At 40.3% G+C, this 18,417-nt stretch overlaps 1 protein-coding gene across 1 annotated transcript in view; it reads left to right on the forward strand.

Moving 5' to 3' along the window:
• Positions 1-14,686, forward strand: part of midn (midnolin) — a 28,947-nt gene extending 14,261 nt beyond the window's left edge. The window contains exons 5-8 of the mRNA XM_072594172.1: positions 1,938-2,324; positions 3,860-3,977; positions 4,403-4,687; positions 11,677-14,686. Coding sequence (XP_072450273.1) covers positions 1,938-2,324; positions 3,860-3,977; positions 4,403-4,687; positions 11,677-11,939 — 1,053 coding nt within the window. The 3' untranslated portion in view covers positions 11,940-14,686. The remainder of the gene's footprint in view (positions 1-1,937; positions 2,325-3,859; positions 3,978-4,402; positions 4,688-11,676) is intronic.
• Positions 14,687-18,417: the final 3,731 nt, after the last annotated feature.

The following is an 18,417-nucleotide window of genomic DNA, read 5'->3' on the forward strand; positions in this document are numbered from 1 at the left end:
CTGGCCTGTATCCCTTTAGTTCCCTTGGCTGAGCAAACATTTATCTACCTCTAGTTTAGTTTAAAATTAACAACTGATCTTGCATCCACTTTTGTTTTATGGGAGAGTGTTCCAAACAACCAGCATTCTTTTGTGTATGGCAGTGTTTAATAACCTCTCTTCTGAATGGGCTAGCACTAATTGTCAAAACTATGCCCCCTAGTCATACCTTGACTTTCTGAATTCTAGAGAAAACAGGCCTAGTTTGTGCAATCTCTTCATAGCTTAATTCCTGAAGTCCAGTTCTCAAATGCGTGTGACTATGATTCTAATCATACAAGTAAGAAATGTAAATGTACATTACGGGTAAAAACAAATTCCAAATGCATATAAAATCAAAATGGGTATCATCTGACTCTCCATGATGCAGTGTTGAGCCTCTACAAGCTTACTGCAGCCAGGCGCTGGGTAATTTAACTAGACGAGTCACAGATGCATGTACCAATGTGCTCGTATTAACTCCCTAGAGTGTGGGCTACAAGGGCTAGGCAGCACCAAGCAGGTGATTTTTCACATTAAAACATACAGAATTAATTACAATCAAAAATGTTGATAAGCACTGAAGGACAGAAAGCCTTTGTCACACACTGATTCATAGTTGCATCCCTCGAGCAGAAAATTTAAACTAAGATAAGCTTTCTTTGTTGGTAGTTGATGGCAGAGATTCTCACCAGCTTTGATCTCATTTTATTTTGAAAATGAGTGATGTGTCTACCTCAAGGAAAATTCTAATAACTGCCTGATATGGGCCCAAATTAGGTGGTTTCTGTTATTGCTGATAGGGGTGTTGCAGTGGATGCTAGCACTTTTTTCTCCCTGCTTTCCCCCCCCCCCCCCCCCCCCCCCCCCACCCCCCCCACCCCCATGTGAGGGAAGAGAGTAGGTGAACCAACATGATCTACCTGCCTGCTGTGTAGTGATTTCTGCTTTAGAAAAGCTAGAGTGTGGACATCAGGTGAAGGCAGTATCCAGTTGAGTTGTGATTCTTTTTCCCCTTTTTATGGCCTATCAAGCTGATCAAACAACAGCAAAGATGTTGGTAACCATAGCTCTAAAACCTGGACTTCAGTTGCTACCTTTTCAGGGAAGCCAGGAAAGGGTCACCTGCTTCAAACGAGGCGTTTCTTAAAAATTGTTCAAGAATTATAATTCTAATAGCCCTCTATTATATTCAGCAAGCAGCAATAATTCTCCAAAGTGCAGCTAAAATTACTGTTGTTAATAATTTTTTTTTGTAAAGTATTCTGCCATGTGCAGTAGATTAAGTGGTTAAAACGGAAATAGGTATCTTTTAATATTAAATAGCTGTATCCCGAACCTTGGTTTCTATGAACTCTGGCAGAAATTGAAAGTAGAGTGCATAAATATTTAAGGCTTACCTGTCATCTTTGACTGTTACATTAAAAAGATGCAAAGTAATTAATTCCCTGCACTGAACCTTGAACTATGCTTTGCCAACTAAGTAAAAGTTTACCACTAAAGTCACCTTGAGATTATACAGTAGGATTCATTCCTCTAACATTTTTAGTATTGTCCTGATGCTTTGTACTGCTGCATCATTAGGACTAATCTTAGCGTACCTTTTTTCTGTTGTGAATTGACTTAAGTTTTTATTTTTGTATGGCATCTGCACAGAATTTGTTATACTTTTAATTGTGTTCGGTTTCATTTTTAAAGCTAGAGTTCTCCTGAATAATTTTGTTAAGGATGTTTTTCCACTTTTGGAGCAATTAAGCTAATTCAAATTTGGATCTTCTGATTTGAAGCCATGTGATAGAACTTAACCTAGAATTGATGTCTTTCAGCTAAGCCTGCAACACTCTAACCCTTTCAGAGATGAAAGGAAATGTATCTTGAGTCAGTTCAAAGCATTAAGCATGTTTTTTTTTCCATTTCAGGTCAATGACTTTCTGTCAGGGCGGTCACCTTTGACACTTGCCTTGCGGGTTGGAGATCATATGATGTTTGTTCAGCTCCAGTTGGCAGCTCAGCAGGCTGGCAGCCAGCTCCAGCACAGGCATGTGATAGCCAGTCGGGAGAGCAGCAGTGGGGCAGCGGCACCCAGCTTTACGAATGCTCAAGGACTTCACAGGCAAACTGTGGGAGCCTCAAACTGTAACCACATATCGGCCTGCCAGCAAACCATGGCAAGCCCAGGCCCTGCAGCCGCGGCCACCTGCTTTAGCACAGCACGCCCACCTTCAGTCACTGCTGGATCGTTCAGGTCACATGGAGCCACCACGTCAACAAGCAGCCACAACGTTGCTTCTCCATCGTGCACTGAGGTATGGCGGATCATGGAGTCTCCATTCTGTATGTAGGCTGTGTAGTTCTGCCCACTACAATACAGGCATGGCTTAAAGCTTGTTATCCCTTTTAGTTTTGTGCGGTTGCAATGGTTTTCACCCCAAAGTTTGACTCTTAACTTCCTGAGCTGGGAATGTTGAAAATAATTTCCCTACTTTAAAGGTCAAAGAGAGGGTTGAATCTGTTCCAGGTCCTCATTGCTGTCTTTTAACTGCTCCTGGAAGTTCCTATGGGGGCTTTGATGCAGTCTAATCCTATGATGTCCCCTGGGGTCAATAGAATACAGGCACTCTTGCATGTAGATAGCTTATGGATCTGCATTGCAGCATCAGTTTAAACTTTTGAGGAGAGATTAGGAATGTAGATGCTGGAAGACAGGGGTTGGGGAATTGGTTGTTTCTCTTTTGTGAAAGGAACAAGTTGATAATAACACACATCCCTAGTTCCTTGGCGGGTGGGGGCAAGGGTGGAAAATTTTACTTAAAAGATATTATTTCTCTCATGTCCTCTTCCCACCCTTCAGTAATCTGTCCAGCAACATTTGTTCCTTTTGCTGGTCTTTGTTTGAACTTCTGCATGAAATAAATTGATTGTAACATATGGGTCTTGCACACTTCTAGTGCTTAAGATCGATGTTGCATTTAAGAACTTTAAGGTGCCTGATTAAAAATGTAATAACTGGCCTACTAGGGTCCCCTTTGCTTCAAAACATAAAAAGGATGGCTGAATGCTTTATTAATTTCTCCATTACTGGGAACCGGAGTGTCAGCAGTGATTATCTTCAGGGAATAATCTGCTGTCTTTCGGCTTCGCCTGCCAAAAGTATTAACTGAGTTGAAATTAAGATAGTCTATTATAGTACTCCTGATCTGTCACTTATTATGACCAACTTAAATCTGTGAGAATGTGGTTTCTGAACTGGTGGTGATGTTTTGCATTGGCATGGGTCTGCCCTTTTTTTTTGTTTGTTTGTTTGGCCAAATTAACAGTTGAATACTTCAGACTGTGTTTAAAAAACAGTTGTAGGAAAAGGTGTCAGATTGAGTGCAGCAATGCAATTAGTCATGCTGTAACCAAGGCAGGAAACACTCTTCCACTGGAAGAAGGAACATGTACCATTGCTTAGCTTATCTCTACCTCTTCGGTTCTTCCAGTTCCGAATTTGGCATTCTGCTGAAGAATGCCATCCCGACAATATGTTACCCACAAATAAAGCCTCCCTGGCTTAATGGGATGTACAGAGCAAGCTGGTGCTTTGTAAATGCAAAACTGATTGATTGCTACTTTTTGATCCTTAAATATGATCCCCAGAGTGTGACTTCCAGTTATCATTCATTTTCTGTGCATTAATTAGTAAAGATGCCAGTTCAGCAAACATTGTTGGGAAAGGGAAAAAAAATGGAAAAATTGAAAGATGGAATTAATTTACATTCTGAACATGTATCTGTGTAGTTCTCTCTTTCTGTCTTGCCAGTTGAAATGGCATTAAATAATTACTGCTTTTTTTTTCCAGGGTGACTGCAGTACGAGAAGCAGTAGTCCAACAGCTCCAAGCAAGTCTCGAAAGCCAGGTGCCATCATTGAGAGCTTTGTCAACCATGCCCCTGGGGTTTTCTCAGGAACCTTCTCAGGTAATTCAAAATATGTCTGTGTTTTGTCCAAATTCTTTTAATGAGAAAGATAGGTTCAAGTTGGTAGAGGGGTGGGGCGCAATTAGAAAATAACTATATCTTTGTTCCTTGCATCAGAACAGCTTTTTGGCTTTAACTGATCCTGACAGGATTTGTTTTTTGTTTTTGTTCTGATAAATTTCGTATAACAAGTTGCAGTTTTTTTTCTTATCATAATGGGGCCTTTTTTTTGCCACGTGGAATCTTGAGAGAAAATTTCCCTGTTCCCTTTGTTTGTGGCAGTCGAAATTATTTAATTAGTTGTTCTGCAGGAACAGAAGGAAATGCTCTGGTTGTTTTTTTTGCTTTCTGGTGGGTTGTGGCTTAATTGTGGTTTGTCAATATTCATTCTTAATTTTTTTTTGTTGTCTTCCTTCTCAAACCAGGCACGTTGCATCCAAACTGCCAGGATAGCACTGGAAGACCCCGTCGTGACATCACCACAATCCTGCAAATCCTGAACGACCTGCTAAGTGCAACCCGTCACTACCAGGGGATGCCACAGTCCCTCACACAGCTGCGTTGTCAGACGCAGTGCGCCACCAACACGCCGTCACCTTCGCCACCTTCCCCCGGCTGCTCAAACAAAACTACCTCCGAGGACACAATGCAGCAACCACTGCATTCCCTCGTCCAGTGTCAGAGTCAGATCAGGATGTGCAAGTCAAGTGGTGAGTCATCAGCCAGTGCTAAGGAATCTGAGCTTAATCTTCTGGAAAAATCCAATTGCTCCAAGTGGGGATCTGATTCACTAAACCTTCCACTAATTTCATTTCAATTTGGTTGTAATGAGCCAATGAAAAATTCGCATTGCAAGTACTTTCTTTTGAATAAACCTTTCATGATTTCTTTCTTGACCACAAAACATTGTAAAGTGCCAAGGAAGCAGTTCAGAAGTGTCCTGTTTACTTTTAGTAATTGAAGAAATGTGTTAGGCAGTTTGTAGAGCAGTGAATTTGTTTTGCTACATGGACAGTTCTAGTCTCCCAAGTTGCAGTCTCATCCTCAAAGTATTGACTTCTGGTCAAATTGCATTCTTGATGCACAGCGTGATTACTTTTCCCACCTGGCCCTTTGTTCAGTTTGTGTTGGGTTATTACACACCAGCGGGAGCAAGTGGCTCTTGAACCTGGGTCTCCTGGCTCAAAGGTAGGCCACTACTATTGCATCGCAAGAGTCCTTACCCCCTCTTGCTAATGGCTGATGTATAAACATGTTGCCAGCTGAGATCAATGTAGTCCAATCCTGTGGAAGTGGCTGTGTGGCATTCTTGTCAGTACCTTGGCTGAGGCCAGTTTTTGCTGGGAGCAGTGTTAGTGCCCCTACCCTTGGACTGGGGAGGTCCAGGTTAAAGTCCTAGCTGCACCAGTGAAATGTAATCTCTCTGTTCATGTTGATTTAGAAAACTAGGTTAAGTTATTATCAAAAGACTACTTTTTGTAGTAGGTCTCAAGGAGTGCAGTGGTAATTTATGTACCTCTGGACTGGAAGGCCCATGTTAAAGTCTCCCCTGTTCAAGAGCTGTTTTATCATCTCCGAATGAGCTGGATAGAAAATACGTAGGAGCTTCTAGTTCCAGTCACTCATTGGATAAATATGATGTCATTGGGAGTGCAGGAAAATTCAACAATATTCAGATTCTTAAATTTCTTGCAGGCATGTAAATATAGTTTGCATAAAATATAAAAATGTGGCATACCTCTGAACTATGAAAAGAGATTTGAGTTTATCTGTATTCAGTGCTTTATTGGTTAATGTCCACATCCCTTGCCTACAAAGTAATGAAGTTGGTTAGTGTTCATTTCTGACTGCAATGCCACTGGCCTTGCTGCAGGTTTATACATGCAGACTGGGAGAAATGCCTGGCCTTGCTCACAACTATATCAATATCTACAACACCTGCATGTGAAAAGCAAGTTGCTGGTTAAGGTACTGGGGGAACCAATTCTCAGGTTGAATTGGTAACTCCAGGGAGGAGTGAAAGATTGAATGGAGGGGAGGGACTCAGTTGCTGACTAACAGTACTTGAACAATGCTTTTAGATGCTTGGGGCAGGATGTTCCTCAATGTTCTGTGCTTAGCAGTTTTTATTCCAATATATTCTTATCAAAAGCTTCTTTAGGCAGAGGAAACTAGTCAGTAATGATAGCATGTGCTTTTCTTGTGATGCAGCAGCTGTTGATGCATTCAAACCAGAAAGAACAAATGTCACTTGGGAGCCTGAAGAATTAGTGAGAATGGGTACCATGGGATAGCAGCAGCATTAAAGAATGGTCATTAACAGGGTTTGTCTGTACCTGGTTTTCTTTTTTCCCCCTCCCTCTCTGAAACTTCAGCTTCTGAAGGTTCCTAGGCTCCATAGCTATAATTATCAGGATTCTTGAACCATCTGTCACTTGAAGTGAGAGGAGGACGTCTTAATGTGTCTGTGACTTTATGCTGAAAGTACATCATTCAGTGAATTGCCACTGGTAGTAAATAAGAAAAAATTATGAAAGGGAATTTGTTGTCTTTTTTTCTTGTAGAAAGCATGGAGTCTTTTGTAGTTTGTATTTACTATAGAACGGTCCAAACAAGGCAACACTATTCAGACAAATGTGGAAATGGCTGACACTGTAGTAGAAGAGGTCAACAGTTTGGAACGGAATGAGGAAATTGGAGGAAAGGCCATTGACTGCAACATGTACAGCCATGAATAATTTAAACCCTCTTGAAAGATTTTTACAATGATGCTTTTACAGTCAAAGTAACAGCACAGTCGCAACCACAGTTTTTTTTTCTATATTTATAGAATGAGTTCTGAACCCAATTGTTTCTTGCTATCAATTGGAGTATTCACTGGTTATACTGTAGCCTAAATCTAAACTAAGGTCATGTGCTCTTCTCTTCCCCATTTCTATTAATGCTAAGTCTGAGCTTTGTATTTTGCCTGAATTGTTTGCATATGGCCCAGCTGGTGACACTTCTGTGATGCCATTCTCTAATTTTGGTCACTCCATTCTTAGACCTCCATTCAATCAACATTCCCCATCTTCATTGATCTCCAAATAGAAATCTAGTTTTCCAACATTTACCTTTTGCTACTTTCAAAAATTTAGGATTTTATTTTTCACTTGATGCTTTATTCCTCATCAGCGACTCATCACTTGTTAGAAATCTCAAGTTGGGTCAAGAATTAATACTTCAGGAATGTCTGTCTGTCAGTCATATTTTACAGGCTAGTGGTAAAAGCTTGTGATCAAATGTATGAGGATCTACACTTCAGCTTAAACCCCCTCTCATCTTGTAATCTGTCTTGCCTTGCTCTTTAGCAAAATTCCTGTGATCATTGCACCTCCATTCCAATATGTACCGCGCCCTCTGTTCCAATTACAGTAAACGCCAGACACTTACAAAGTCTCCTATTCCAGCCCCAAACATTTTGTCTTGTTTTTCTCCACTTCTATGGTTTTTAGCCTTCTAAAAGGAACAAACATAAACCCTTGCATGTCATCTAATCAATGTTTCCTGATCTAACTTCAACCATGTCCACTCAATGAGCCAGGATTCTTTTAAATCTGTTCTTCAGTAGAACAATCAGCCAGCAATGTTCCCCCTCACATTTTTTGCTGTTCACCTGGCTGCACCACTTCCTCACATTAGATTAGATTAGATTACTTAGTGTGGAAACAGGCCCTTCGGCCCAACAAGTCCACACCGTCCCGCCGAAGTCCACCCATACCCCTACATCTACCCCTTACCTAACACTATGGGCAATTTAGCATGGCCAATCCACCTGACCTGCACATCTTTGGACTGTGGGAGGAAACCGGAGCACCCGGAGGAAACCCACGCAGACACTGGGAGAACATGCAAACTCCACACAGTCAGTCGCCTGTGGTGGGAATTGGATCCGGGTCTCTGGCGCTGTGAGGCAGCGGTTAACTGAGGTTAACTTCTGTTAACCTTTTGCATGGCTGCGCATATTATCATAAATGGGATTGTTTCAGGGTTGCTGTGTGTTTATTCTGGTATGAACATTCAATTTTTGAAACTGCTCCAATATTATTGCACTTAGTATGATGTACAACTACAAGCTCAGTAGGTTCTTTCCAGCTCACGTAAATAGAATTAACCTAACCCTCCCCTCCTAGTATATTTACTTGTAGTTCTTGCCTGTGGTAAGAGTAGACCATGAGGCTATGTTTATATCCTGAACACAGCAGATGAGTGATTTAGACTATTATAATGGTGGGGAATCATTTGCCCATGCTACATACCTAGGTCAACATGAGAATTAAGGCTCTACTAACACTTAAGATACTAGAACAATTGTGCATCTGTAGATTGAGTCTTGCAGCTCAGATGTATGCCAAGATTCCTTTTAATGGAAATTATACAGAGTCTGCAGGAGTGGTCTTGAAAGCAATTCAATGCCTTGGATCTAAAGGTGCTGCACTGTTGAGAATTGCTTTGTTAGTAGAAATGCTTTTGCTCATATTTGCAAAATTGCAATAATAGAATAAGGAAGAGAAAGTAGCTCCTTTTGCAGCAAAAAAGCTAAGTTCCCAGTCTTGATGATTTGCCTAAAAAATGTATTCCATAGAAAAATAATGACTTAGAAGTTGAAATGCAGCTAATTTAGTCCCAGATTTGCATTTCTTATGCCAGCCTCTAATGTGTCTGTGCGTGCACTGAAGACATGTTGAGATGGGAACCGTAAATGAAGGGGAACAATGGAGCATTTTTTTCAAACTTTTTTTTTGTTTTGGCAGATGTAGGGGAGCCTGCAGGGAATAGCTTCTCGGTATTTGCATTCTATCCACCCACACACCAGGCAGTAGCAGTTGTGTTAAAGGAAGGTGGTTTGCACAGACAGGGTGTGGGGGAAGTGTGGGTGGAGGGGGAGGGCAGTTGGGACAGGAAGACGGAGGAGAGCACAAGCTCTGCGTTTAGTTTAGCTGTGCTATACCTTGTGGTTTCCACCTTGTGCTTTTGTACTAAAGAATGTAGTTGTGTTCAACCCGTTAAATGGTTTCACAGTGTACAGTAATTGGGCTTATTTCTTGCCTGAGTACAAATGCACTTTAACAGGACAAAAGTACAATAAAGTCATAAATCAAATGACCACTTCCTTCCCTTTTGCCTTCTACCACCATCCATATATTCATGGACATGCACATTGTGCAGTTAGATCACATGGAGAGCTCTGACTTATTTAGTTTACTCCTCCGCCTGCAGACAATGAACTTGTTGTTGAGAACCAGTTGGATCTTGGCCTTTTTTAGGCAATACTGGGGAATATTCTAGTCTTCCTCTGATTCCTGGTGGGTCAGAGGGTTTTTTGTTAATTTGTCATCAGGTGTTGGCTTAGTTATGCGTTATCAGAGGTTGCCAGGTATTTTTAAACCCACAGCAGCCAAACAGGAAATGGCTTTTTTAGCAACAGCTGAAGTAAGCACTGGGGTTTAATTGATGTTTTTTGTTCTGACAGGAGTTGCAGCAGCTGTAGTGGTTTGTAACCGTAAGGAAGTTGCCATTGTATATAATTAAGGATTTTTTTGGTAAAGTAGTTCCCATACCCTAAGGTGGAAGATGCAATAGTCTGCACCACTTATGAGTGGTTTGGCTGAGGGATTCTCTTATTATCCAATTTAACAGAGCTTTTATATCAACATGGTCAAGATCAGCCAATTAATTAGAGTAGACATTTACACTGACTCTGCTTTGTATGAGGCTTAGTCACGCAATGCACGATAGCAGCCACTGTAGTTTGCATGTTTTGAACCAAGATCCTATTTACCATACAGATAAATGTAAGTGATCATGTGAAATGCAAGAAATGGACTGGGTGCTTTGAACTGTAATTTTTCTCATGAGCAACACCACCAATCGTGAATAATTCAATCCAGTCATTTGGCTCTTGCTGTGTGGAGATTGGTTGCTGCATTTGGCAATGAAATAGTGACTGCAAGTCAAAGATAATTCACTGGTTATAAATGTCAGATCAGGTGCTGTATAAATCTCTCTCTGCCATTAGCTGAGCAATGTTCATTGTCAATAAGTTCATGTATTAGAGTCATTATTTGGTGAGATAAACTGGGATTTCTCATTGATTTGTTCTCTCATTGATTTGTTCTCTCTTAGAGTGTAAAATAATATTACTATTTGGAAATAGGTAAGAGGTTTTGGGAGTTTTCAGGGCAATGGGGAAAGCTGATGCTAGATTTTTCCCAACTGTCACTGGACTTCCTATGGTCAGTATAGATTGTTGTGACAGCAGCAAACTCTCTGCAGCTGTGTGCAGGGTTTCATGGTGGGGACACAGAAGCTCTCTAGTACTACGCATGTTCAATAACCTAAAATTCGCAACAGTTGCTAGGGTGCTCTGAGTAATTACTATTTCAAGCATCTCCTTCAACTGGCTATTAGATATGTGAGCTCTGACAGAAAACCTCAGACTATTTATAACCATTTGGTTAGCATTGTAGCTCAATTTTGGCTTTGCTTTATAATTACAAATGCAATGCTTGAGAAGCACTCATTTGGGTTTTGCTCAAGAGCAGGAAAGTTGGTTGGCCATCTCTTAATTATATAGTGATTTGTAGCATTTCAACAACTGGGATCAGCAAGATCAATTACTCTTCGGATCAGCATAGACTCAAGGGGCTGAAGACCTCCTGTGCTACTGTGACTCTCTAAACTAGCAAAGGTACTGGCTGATGGGGTTAGAAATTTAGATGTTGGTAATCCCATGAAAGAGGTATTTGCATTGTTTTTGTTTTGGTAAGTGCTTCTTAATTTTGTTTTCTTGAAGGTAATTGAAAACTGTTGTGTTCCCAAATTTTAATAAGTTGGAATTAGCTATTCATGCATTTCTGGATCTCTCTGCGCACAAAGCTAAAAGCACATTTAGAGGGGTTGAGACATTGGGAGTCCTAGTTTGGTTGTTTTGAATTTCCATTAACTCTGTTCTGTTAAAGAAAGATCTATAGGGATAACTGTTAGCTCTCTGTTCCCATGGTAATGAATGAATGTACTGGCACTGATGTTTAATCAATACAATTCCCATCAGTCTCAAAGACAGGATTGATCTCCTGTTACATCCTGGCATTATTTAATTTCATTCAGTGGGGTGAAACTAGAGCTTTAAACTGTCTTGGTCTGCAATGATGAATGCACCCTCATTTAGTGACTGGCTTTTTAACTCTCTTCCTGGGCTAGTTAGTTGTAAGAAATCCTATTGTTTTCCACCATAACCTTTAGTCTCAATCTCATAATGTGCAGTTGAAGGCAACAAGTGAGCAAATTTGAGAGTTCAAAGGTTGTGAATTAATAACAAAAACTTGTAAAATTTAATTTGTAGATCCAGAATATAGTCAACAGGATGACTTTAAAGTATGGTGACTTTAGTCTTTGTGGATTCATTTGCTTGTGTAGAAGTATTTGTAAGTGACCAGGGTAATTTGCTTAACCTTTTTTGAATGATTATCCATGTACAACAAACCAGAATATCAAGAGATTTTCTTTCTCGTGGATTGACCCCATGAAATAAGTTTTTAGTCCATTTTAGAATGGACAGGGATTTGAACACCTTCCCATTCATTTGTAAAGCGACTGATTTTTCTCAATGTCAAAACTTGAAATTTGCTAAGTTGTTTTTTTTTTGTTTCTGTTGCAGGTGACCGATTGAGACAGACGGAAAACCGTGCGACCCGCTGCAAAGTTGAGCGTCTGCAGCTATTGATGCAGCAGAAGAGGATGCGCAGGAAGGCCCGGCGTGATGCCAGGGCACCGTACCAGTGGCTGCCCAACCGCAAGTCCAGCCGGACGAATAGCAACAGCAGCGTATCTAGTGATGGCAGTCTAGACTTAGACTTTGAGGACTCTGTATGGAAGCCTGAAGTCAAAGCTGACATAAAGTCTGAATTTGTTGTGGCATAGACCTACCTGGCAAGGGAGGGTAACGTGCAGGACTTCACTTTTGATTTCCGAGACCCAATGTGTTCTGAGCAAGCTTGCGGAGATTTGCAGGTGGAGTATAGGAAAGATGAAGAGGGGGGAGAGCGAGCGAGCACGAGGTCTCCTGAAATCAGGACTGTACACCTGAAAAACTTTTTAATTCCCACAAAAAACAAAGAATGCAGTGTGTAGCTCAAGATGGAAAGAAGTCACAGGATTAAGTGGATCTGACAAACGGCAGTTGATGTGTCTGCAGTATGAGTAAATGGCTGCATTGCGAAATGGTCAATTATGATGGAGACTATGGAAGACTTGACAGGCCTGGACATGAGCATGCCTTTCCTCATGGTGGTGACAGCTGCACTATAAAGCAGCTTGTTGCCATGGTTGCACTGTTCTTCCCGCGAAGGTAGCAGGAGAGCTGCAATCACCAAAAAAAAATCTTCTTTGCTTCATTGAAGGCCAATGGGGATACTACACTTTTATCGGATGGAAAAGAAATGAAGTCTTTTTTTTCAAAAAAAAACTATGTAGCATTGTTCACCGACACACTCAAAGCATTCAGTTACTGAAATTTTGCACAATTTTTAAAGTGTGACAGCAGGTAGCTTTCATTTTTGAGCAAGTTTGTCCAATGGTGACTGCATGTGTACATGGCGACGTGTGTGTCAGCCCTGATGAAGCTCTGGATTTTGCAGAAGAGGCTAAATGGTGCGCTGCATCACATTAATGGTGGCCAGTGTCAGACAGAAAAGGCTTAAATCATTGGCACAAGTAGAGCTGTTCTGTGGGAAGTGTGGTGTTAAATTGTCACTTTGGGGAGAGGGAAGGGTGGATCTATCCAAGGCGAGGCCCAATAATGCCCTTCTTTGTTTTTTGTCATTTTATTTACGCAACTGAGCCAGGTCATTTGAGGTACACTTGTAGTACAGTACTAGCTGGTGTAGACTGTAGATAAATTGCAAGATCCATCAATCAATTTGTCTCTCTTTATTGTATTTTGCATACCACATTTTGGCTTGCGGGCAGATGTAAGCCATGTTGGTCCAACTTTCAGTGAAGTCCAGGCAATGGGCAGTGAATTAGGCGTGGGAGCAAAGGTAAATCTTATCATCTGGGCCTTGGTTTGCACAAAACCTCTTACTTGTTTGTTCTACACAATACAAGTGTTATCTATTAAGTCCAATGGTACAAGTTTTAATTTTGAGGCAATAGCCAGAGTTTCCTTTTTTTTATATATAGCAAATTTGTGTTTTGGCATGTGTGCTTTAGGGGATATTAAGTCAAATGCTGCAAAAGCCTACATGCTCTTTATTAAATTCAGAACTTAATATTGGCTGTTGTCACCAAATGGCTCCATACACTCAGCTGCATGTGTTAGCTAGTAATTCTTATTGAAGCCCAGTTTGGAACAAACTTTTTAAGTGTGGATTGCTAAACAGAGCAAAAAGTAGTGTGTGCAGAGCAAGTACCTAATTTTCTTTTATATAATTGGGTTTATGTGGCATTGGAACCACAACTGCAATTGAAGTCAGCATGAGGAATCCAAGGTCCTACCATTGCAATACTGTGATGACCTAATATTACACAACCCAGTCTCTTCCTTATCAGTACACAAGTGCCTTTTTGTTCCCAAGTCTACTTCTGTGTCCTTGGCCTGATCAGCTGGGATATTTCTTCACCTCTTCCACCTGTGCTCTTATGGTCTGTGGAAAGGCCAATTTTTTTTTTTTCCTTTCCCTGTCTTCCTTTTGTCACTGCATTCCTTGTCTTTGTCTCGGAACTGAAACCTGTTTATGCTCGCTACTGTACAAAAAAGATGTCGGAACACTTCTCCAAGCTAACTCCATTCTTTCATCCAGATGTCTTGGGATTTGCCATCCGGATCCCTGTTTTGTCCTGTACCGTTGTGACTAGGCACACACTGTAACATCCACTTCTTCTGTTTGTGAACCTCCTGCTCGTATTTACTGTAGGTTTTTTATATATATACATATATATTTAACTGACTTTGTATTGTGTGCTATCCATTGTGCCCCTATCCTGGTTTTAAAAGAAAAACGTCAAGATGCATTAATTCACCAATTTGGTGGGGATTAAATGTATGAACACCTCATTTAAATATTCTGTATTCTTGTAGCCAATTTAAAAAAAAATACAATGTTCTAGCTAGGCTGGTGTAGCACAAATGTGACTGTATTAATTTATAAACCAAAATGGTGACTGTGAACTAGGTATTTATTTGTGCATTTGAAAGTTTGGGGGAAAAAACAACATCACAGCTTGAACATGGCCAGGGTTGATGCAATCTCCTCCATGGAATCTGTACCAGTTTCCAATATCCTAAGCAATACATTTCAATGTGACTTGGAACAGGCCTTGTAGTTCGTTTGGGATGGGATTAGTTAAGTGCAACCAAACTATTATTGTCACTTGGGATTTTGCATTTACCTCTGCCTTACACACTTTGTAAGACAAAAGGGTTGGCACACTGTCACCCTGAGCATTGGAATGAAACAGAAAACAGTAAATTATAATGTATTGGTATGTAGATAAACTTACATGCATGTATCATTAGGACTTGACAAATGGTTTGTGGGACATACAGTAATTGGTTGTTATGTGGTAATCTGAACATGTACAAACTTGTATTAGATTTTTGTATAGCATTGGAAAAAAAACGACTCCACAGGTATAAATAATAATAAAAGACCAAATGTTGGTGATAATCATATGTCTTGTTCTTTGTTTTGTATTTTTTTTAATTACACATTCTTTATTCTCCAATTTTATTTCCCTGGTGCTTGAAGACACTGACTGCCGGTTAGTCTCTCTTCATTGAGCCAAGGTAGTGTTGAGAGACTACATTATCATGCAGTTTGTCACAGTTAGACTCTTTACTTGATAGTCTCGTGTATGTACTTTCCAAAAGACTTGTTGGACTGGAATTGGGAAGGAAATTGCTGGGTATAAAATCTTTGCCTTTATATTTTTAGTGGTTACTCAGCAGAAACCTGGAATCTTCCGGCTCAGTAAGTCTTTCCTCTAACATGAAACTTCTAGTTTTAAGAAGTCTTACCTTTTAGAGACTGTGTGCTCCTTCATTCACCCCTGCACAAACTCAAGCCCAGTCTCCACTCATTGTGAAAAAATTCATAACCATCTTTGAGGAAAAGGTTGACTACATCTGAAACTACTTCCGTTCAATAAAAGACACTGACGGTTAGGTGTTAGTTTACCTTGGTCTCTGTTTGTTTGCTTAACAGTTTGACTTTGATCTTAGTAATATTTTAATGAAAAGGCTTGATGGGCTGACTGTTTACCTCACCAAAGCATTGATTTCAAAAAGGCAGAACCTTTTACTCTTCTCCCTTCAGCAGACACCTATCTCTTCGAGAAGTGGATTGGGAACTGAAAGATTTGGGGAGCAGAAAAGACTGACTGACCAAATTGCAGGCATAATGATTTATCATGAGAGAAATAATGGGTATTCAACTCTCTTTCTGTATCAAGATTGGGTGTCAGTGAAGAGTTTTGTTACTCCTGGATGCTTGCGTACCTGAAGCAGGATGGTGGGAATCTGGAATGCACTGGGAGAGTAGCAGAGGCAAGAACTTTGCAACCTTTTCAAAATACATTGATGAACACTTGGAAATGCCAGCATTTAAGGCTGTGGGCCAAATGCTTGGAAAATGGAATTAATGTAGATGGATTGCATAAATGGGCAACTTCTGTGCTGTATGACTCCAGCACTTCAGTGCTCTCAACTTTGCAAAACCTAAGGAAGTTGATCGCCTCAATCATTTGATCTTTAGTTCCCATAGGAATCCTAAATCAGTAATGGTAAGTCTCTTTAGACCTGGAACCAGAATGGGTTATCAGAAGAGCCTTCGGGTAAGCAAGGTGCTGCTCTATCCAACAGGGAGAGTTGTCTTGCTAGCCAACCCAATCCTGTAATTTTGGAGTCCAGTCAGAATCTCAATTTGAGTGGTCTCATTGGAATTTTAGCCCATTTAGATCAACCAGGTCTGTAATGAAATGCAATGCTTTATTCAAGTTGCAAAAGATCATCTTTTTGGAGTTTTGAAATCTGTCACTGAGAGGCTAATTAATAGCTGCTTGTAATGTTTTGGCACCAATACTCCAATCAATTGATAACTAGCCATGAGGATCCCAATTTGCCTGTTGAGAGCAGTAACTATTAGGATGTAGAACACGTTACCAACAAACTAAAAATAATGCTCCAGATCACAGGTTACTCATCATGAATACCATACATTACAATTCCATTTCTTGAACAATAAAGTGAAAAGTTTAATTAGCACTGTAACAAAATTGATGCTTAAATCATTGTTTATTTGTAATTTTAACAATTTTTATATGTAGGAATTGTTTTGCCTGTCTTTCAGTTAATTGTGTACTTTTCAAATATAACCACACTTCCTTTTGGAGAGGCAAGTCGAAGATGATGCTTGATGAGCTGGGAATGTTGGTTGCCTATTCTTGGCATTCTTTACCAGTCTCTCTCCCAGATGGGAAATGGGCCAGCAGAATTTTAGTAGTGTATAAGTTTAAAATACCTGGGCTAGAAATTAGTAATTCACACTTGCTCCTTCCTTCCAGCTCCAATCAACTAAAACTAACAATTGGAAATGCAGTGGATGTGGAGTACATAGACTTACAGAAAGCCAATTATATTGAACCATGCAGGAAATTATTGGTGAAGATTAAGAGTTTGGAGGAAGTAACATTGTTTAAAAAAATAGTTGGAAAGAGCTGGGGAAGTGTTGAGGTTTGTTTTAAGCATGCTTAGAAATAGATATTGCATCCCAGAGAATCCTGTTTTGGTGCTGATTCAATGACTTGGATATTAGGCTGATGACATTGCCCAATTTTGCATTGATATTAAAATTGTTAGTTTGTAACTTTTTGGTGTTTAACATTATTTCATAAGATGGTGGAATAAGCACAAAGCAGTTGATTTAATGTTTAAATTGTTTAGAGACTGTGGGCATTGGCTGACAAACTCAGTCATTGCTGAACTTTAACTGAGTGCTACGTTGAGCCATTTCCAAGGACAGTTGAGTCAGTGATATTGCTATGCAGGTTTGGAGTCACAGGTTAACCAGACCAGGCAAAATGGCAGGCTTCCTTCTCTAAAGTGCATTTTGTCAATCAAATGGAATTTTTTAATGACAATTGAATTTTTATTGCCATTGCTAGCTTTTAATTCCAAAAGCATTAAAATAGTGGCTCCAGTAGCTTCTAAAGTAGGATTTGAACCTGTGTGCCAGAGTATTAGTCTAAACTTCTGGATTACTAGTCAGTGACTATTGATATGCCACCATTTTTCCAAATAGAATTTGAAGGTTTATCTCCCATTTTCATGAAAATGGGAAAGAGCTGAGCTCTATGAAGAGTAGAGGGATTTCTGATTTAGTTCCCAAATCTCTGAAGGCCTCTCCACTATTTAACACCACAAAGTATGCTAACAAAATACTAAACTTTAGAGTAAAAAGAATACAATGCGAATGCTCAAATCTTGTGAAGAACTTGTAAATATTAAGATTTTTAAATTCACTTCTGGGAATTGGATGTTGCTGGCTGTCCAGCATTGTTTTATTGGCCGTCCTTAGTTGCATTTGAGAAGGGGATGGTGAACTGCCTTATGAATTGCTGCAGTCCACCTGCTGTAAGTTGACTCCATGCTCTTCAGGAGGGAATTCCAAGGTTTTGATCCAGTGATAGTGAAGGAACAGCGACATACTTCCAAGTCAGGATGGTGAGTGATTTGGAGGTAGTTGTGTTCACATATATTGGCTTCCTTTATCCTTCTAGATGGAAGTAGTTGTGGGCTTGAAAGGTGCTGTCTAAGGATCTTTGGTGACTGTCCATGGTGCATCTTGCAGAGTGCACACTGCTGCTACTGAGTGTCAGTGATGGAGTGAGTGGATGCTTGTGGATATGGTGCCAATCAAGTGGGTTGTTTTGTCCTCAATTGTCTCAAGTTGCTTGAATGTTGTTGGAGATGCATTTATCCAAGCAAGTGAGGTGTATTTCATCACACTCCTGACTTGCCTGGTAGTTGGTGGACAAACTTTGGGAAGTCAGAAAGAGAGCTATTCAATGCAGCATTTCTAGTCTCTAACCTCCTCTTGTTTATCTGATGAGTCCAGTTGAGTTCCTGGTCAATGGCAACTTCAAGGAAGTTGACAGTGGGGGGGAATGCAGTAATGGTAGCATCATTGAATGTCAAGGAGCAATGATTAGAAAGCCTCTTATTGGAGTTGTCATTGCCTGGCATCTGTGTGATGTGAATGTTTCTTGCCACTTGTCAGGCCAAGCCTGGATACTGTTGAAATCTTGTTGCATTTGAACATGAATCACGAATGGTGCTGAATATTGTGTAATCATCAGGGAGCAACCCCACTTCTGACTTTATGATAGTGGGAAGGCCATT

The sequence above is a fragment of the Chiloscyllium punctatum genome, chromosome 24 (genome assembly GCF_047496795.1).
Source record: "Chiloscyllium punctatum isolate Juve2018m chromosome 24, sChiPun1.3, whole genome shotgun sequence".
Taxonomy (NCBI): Eukaryota; Metazoa; Chordata; class Chondrichthyes; order Orectolobiformes; family Hemiscylliidae; genus Chiloscyllium; species Chiloscyllium punctatum.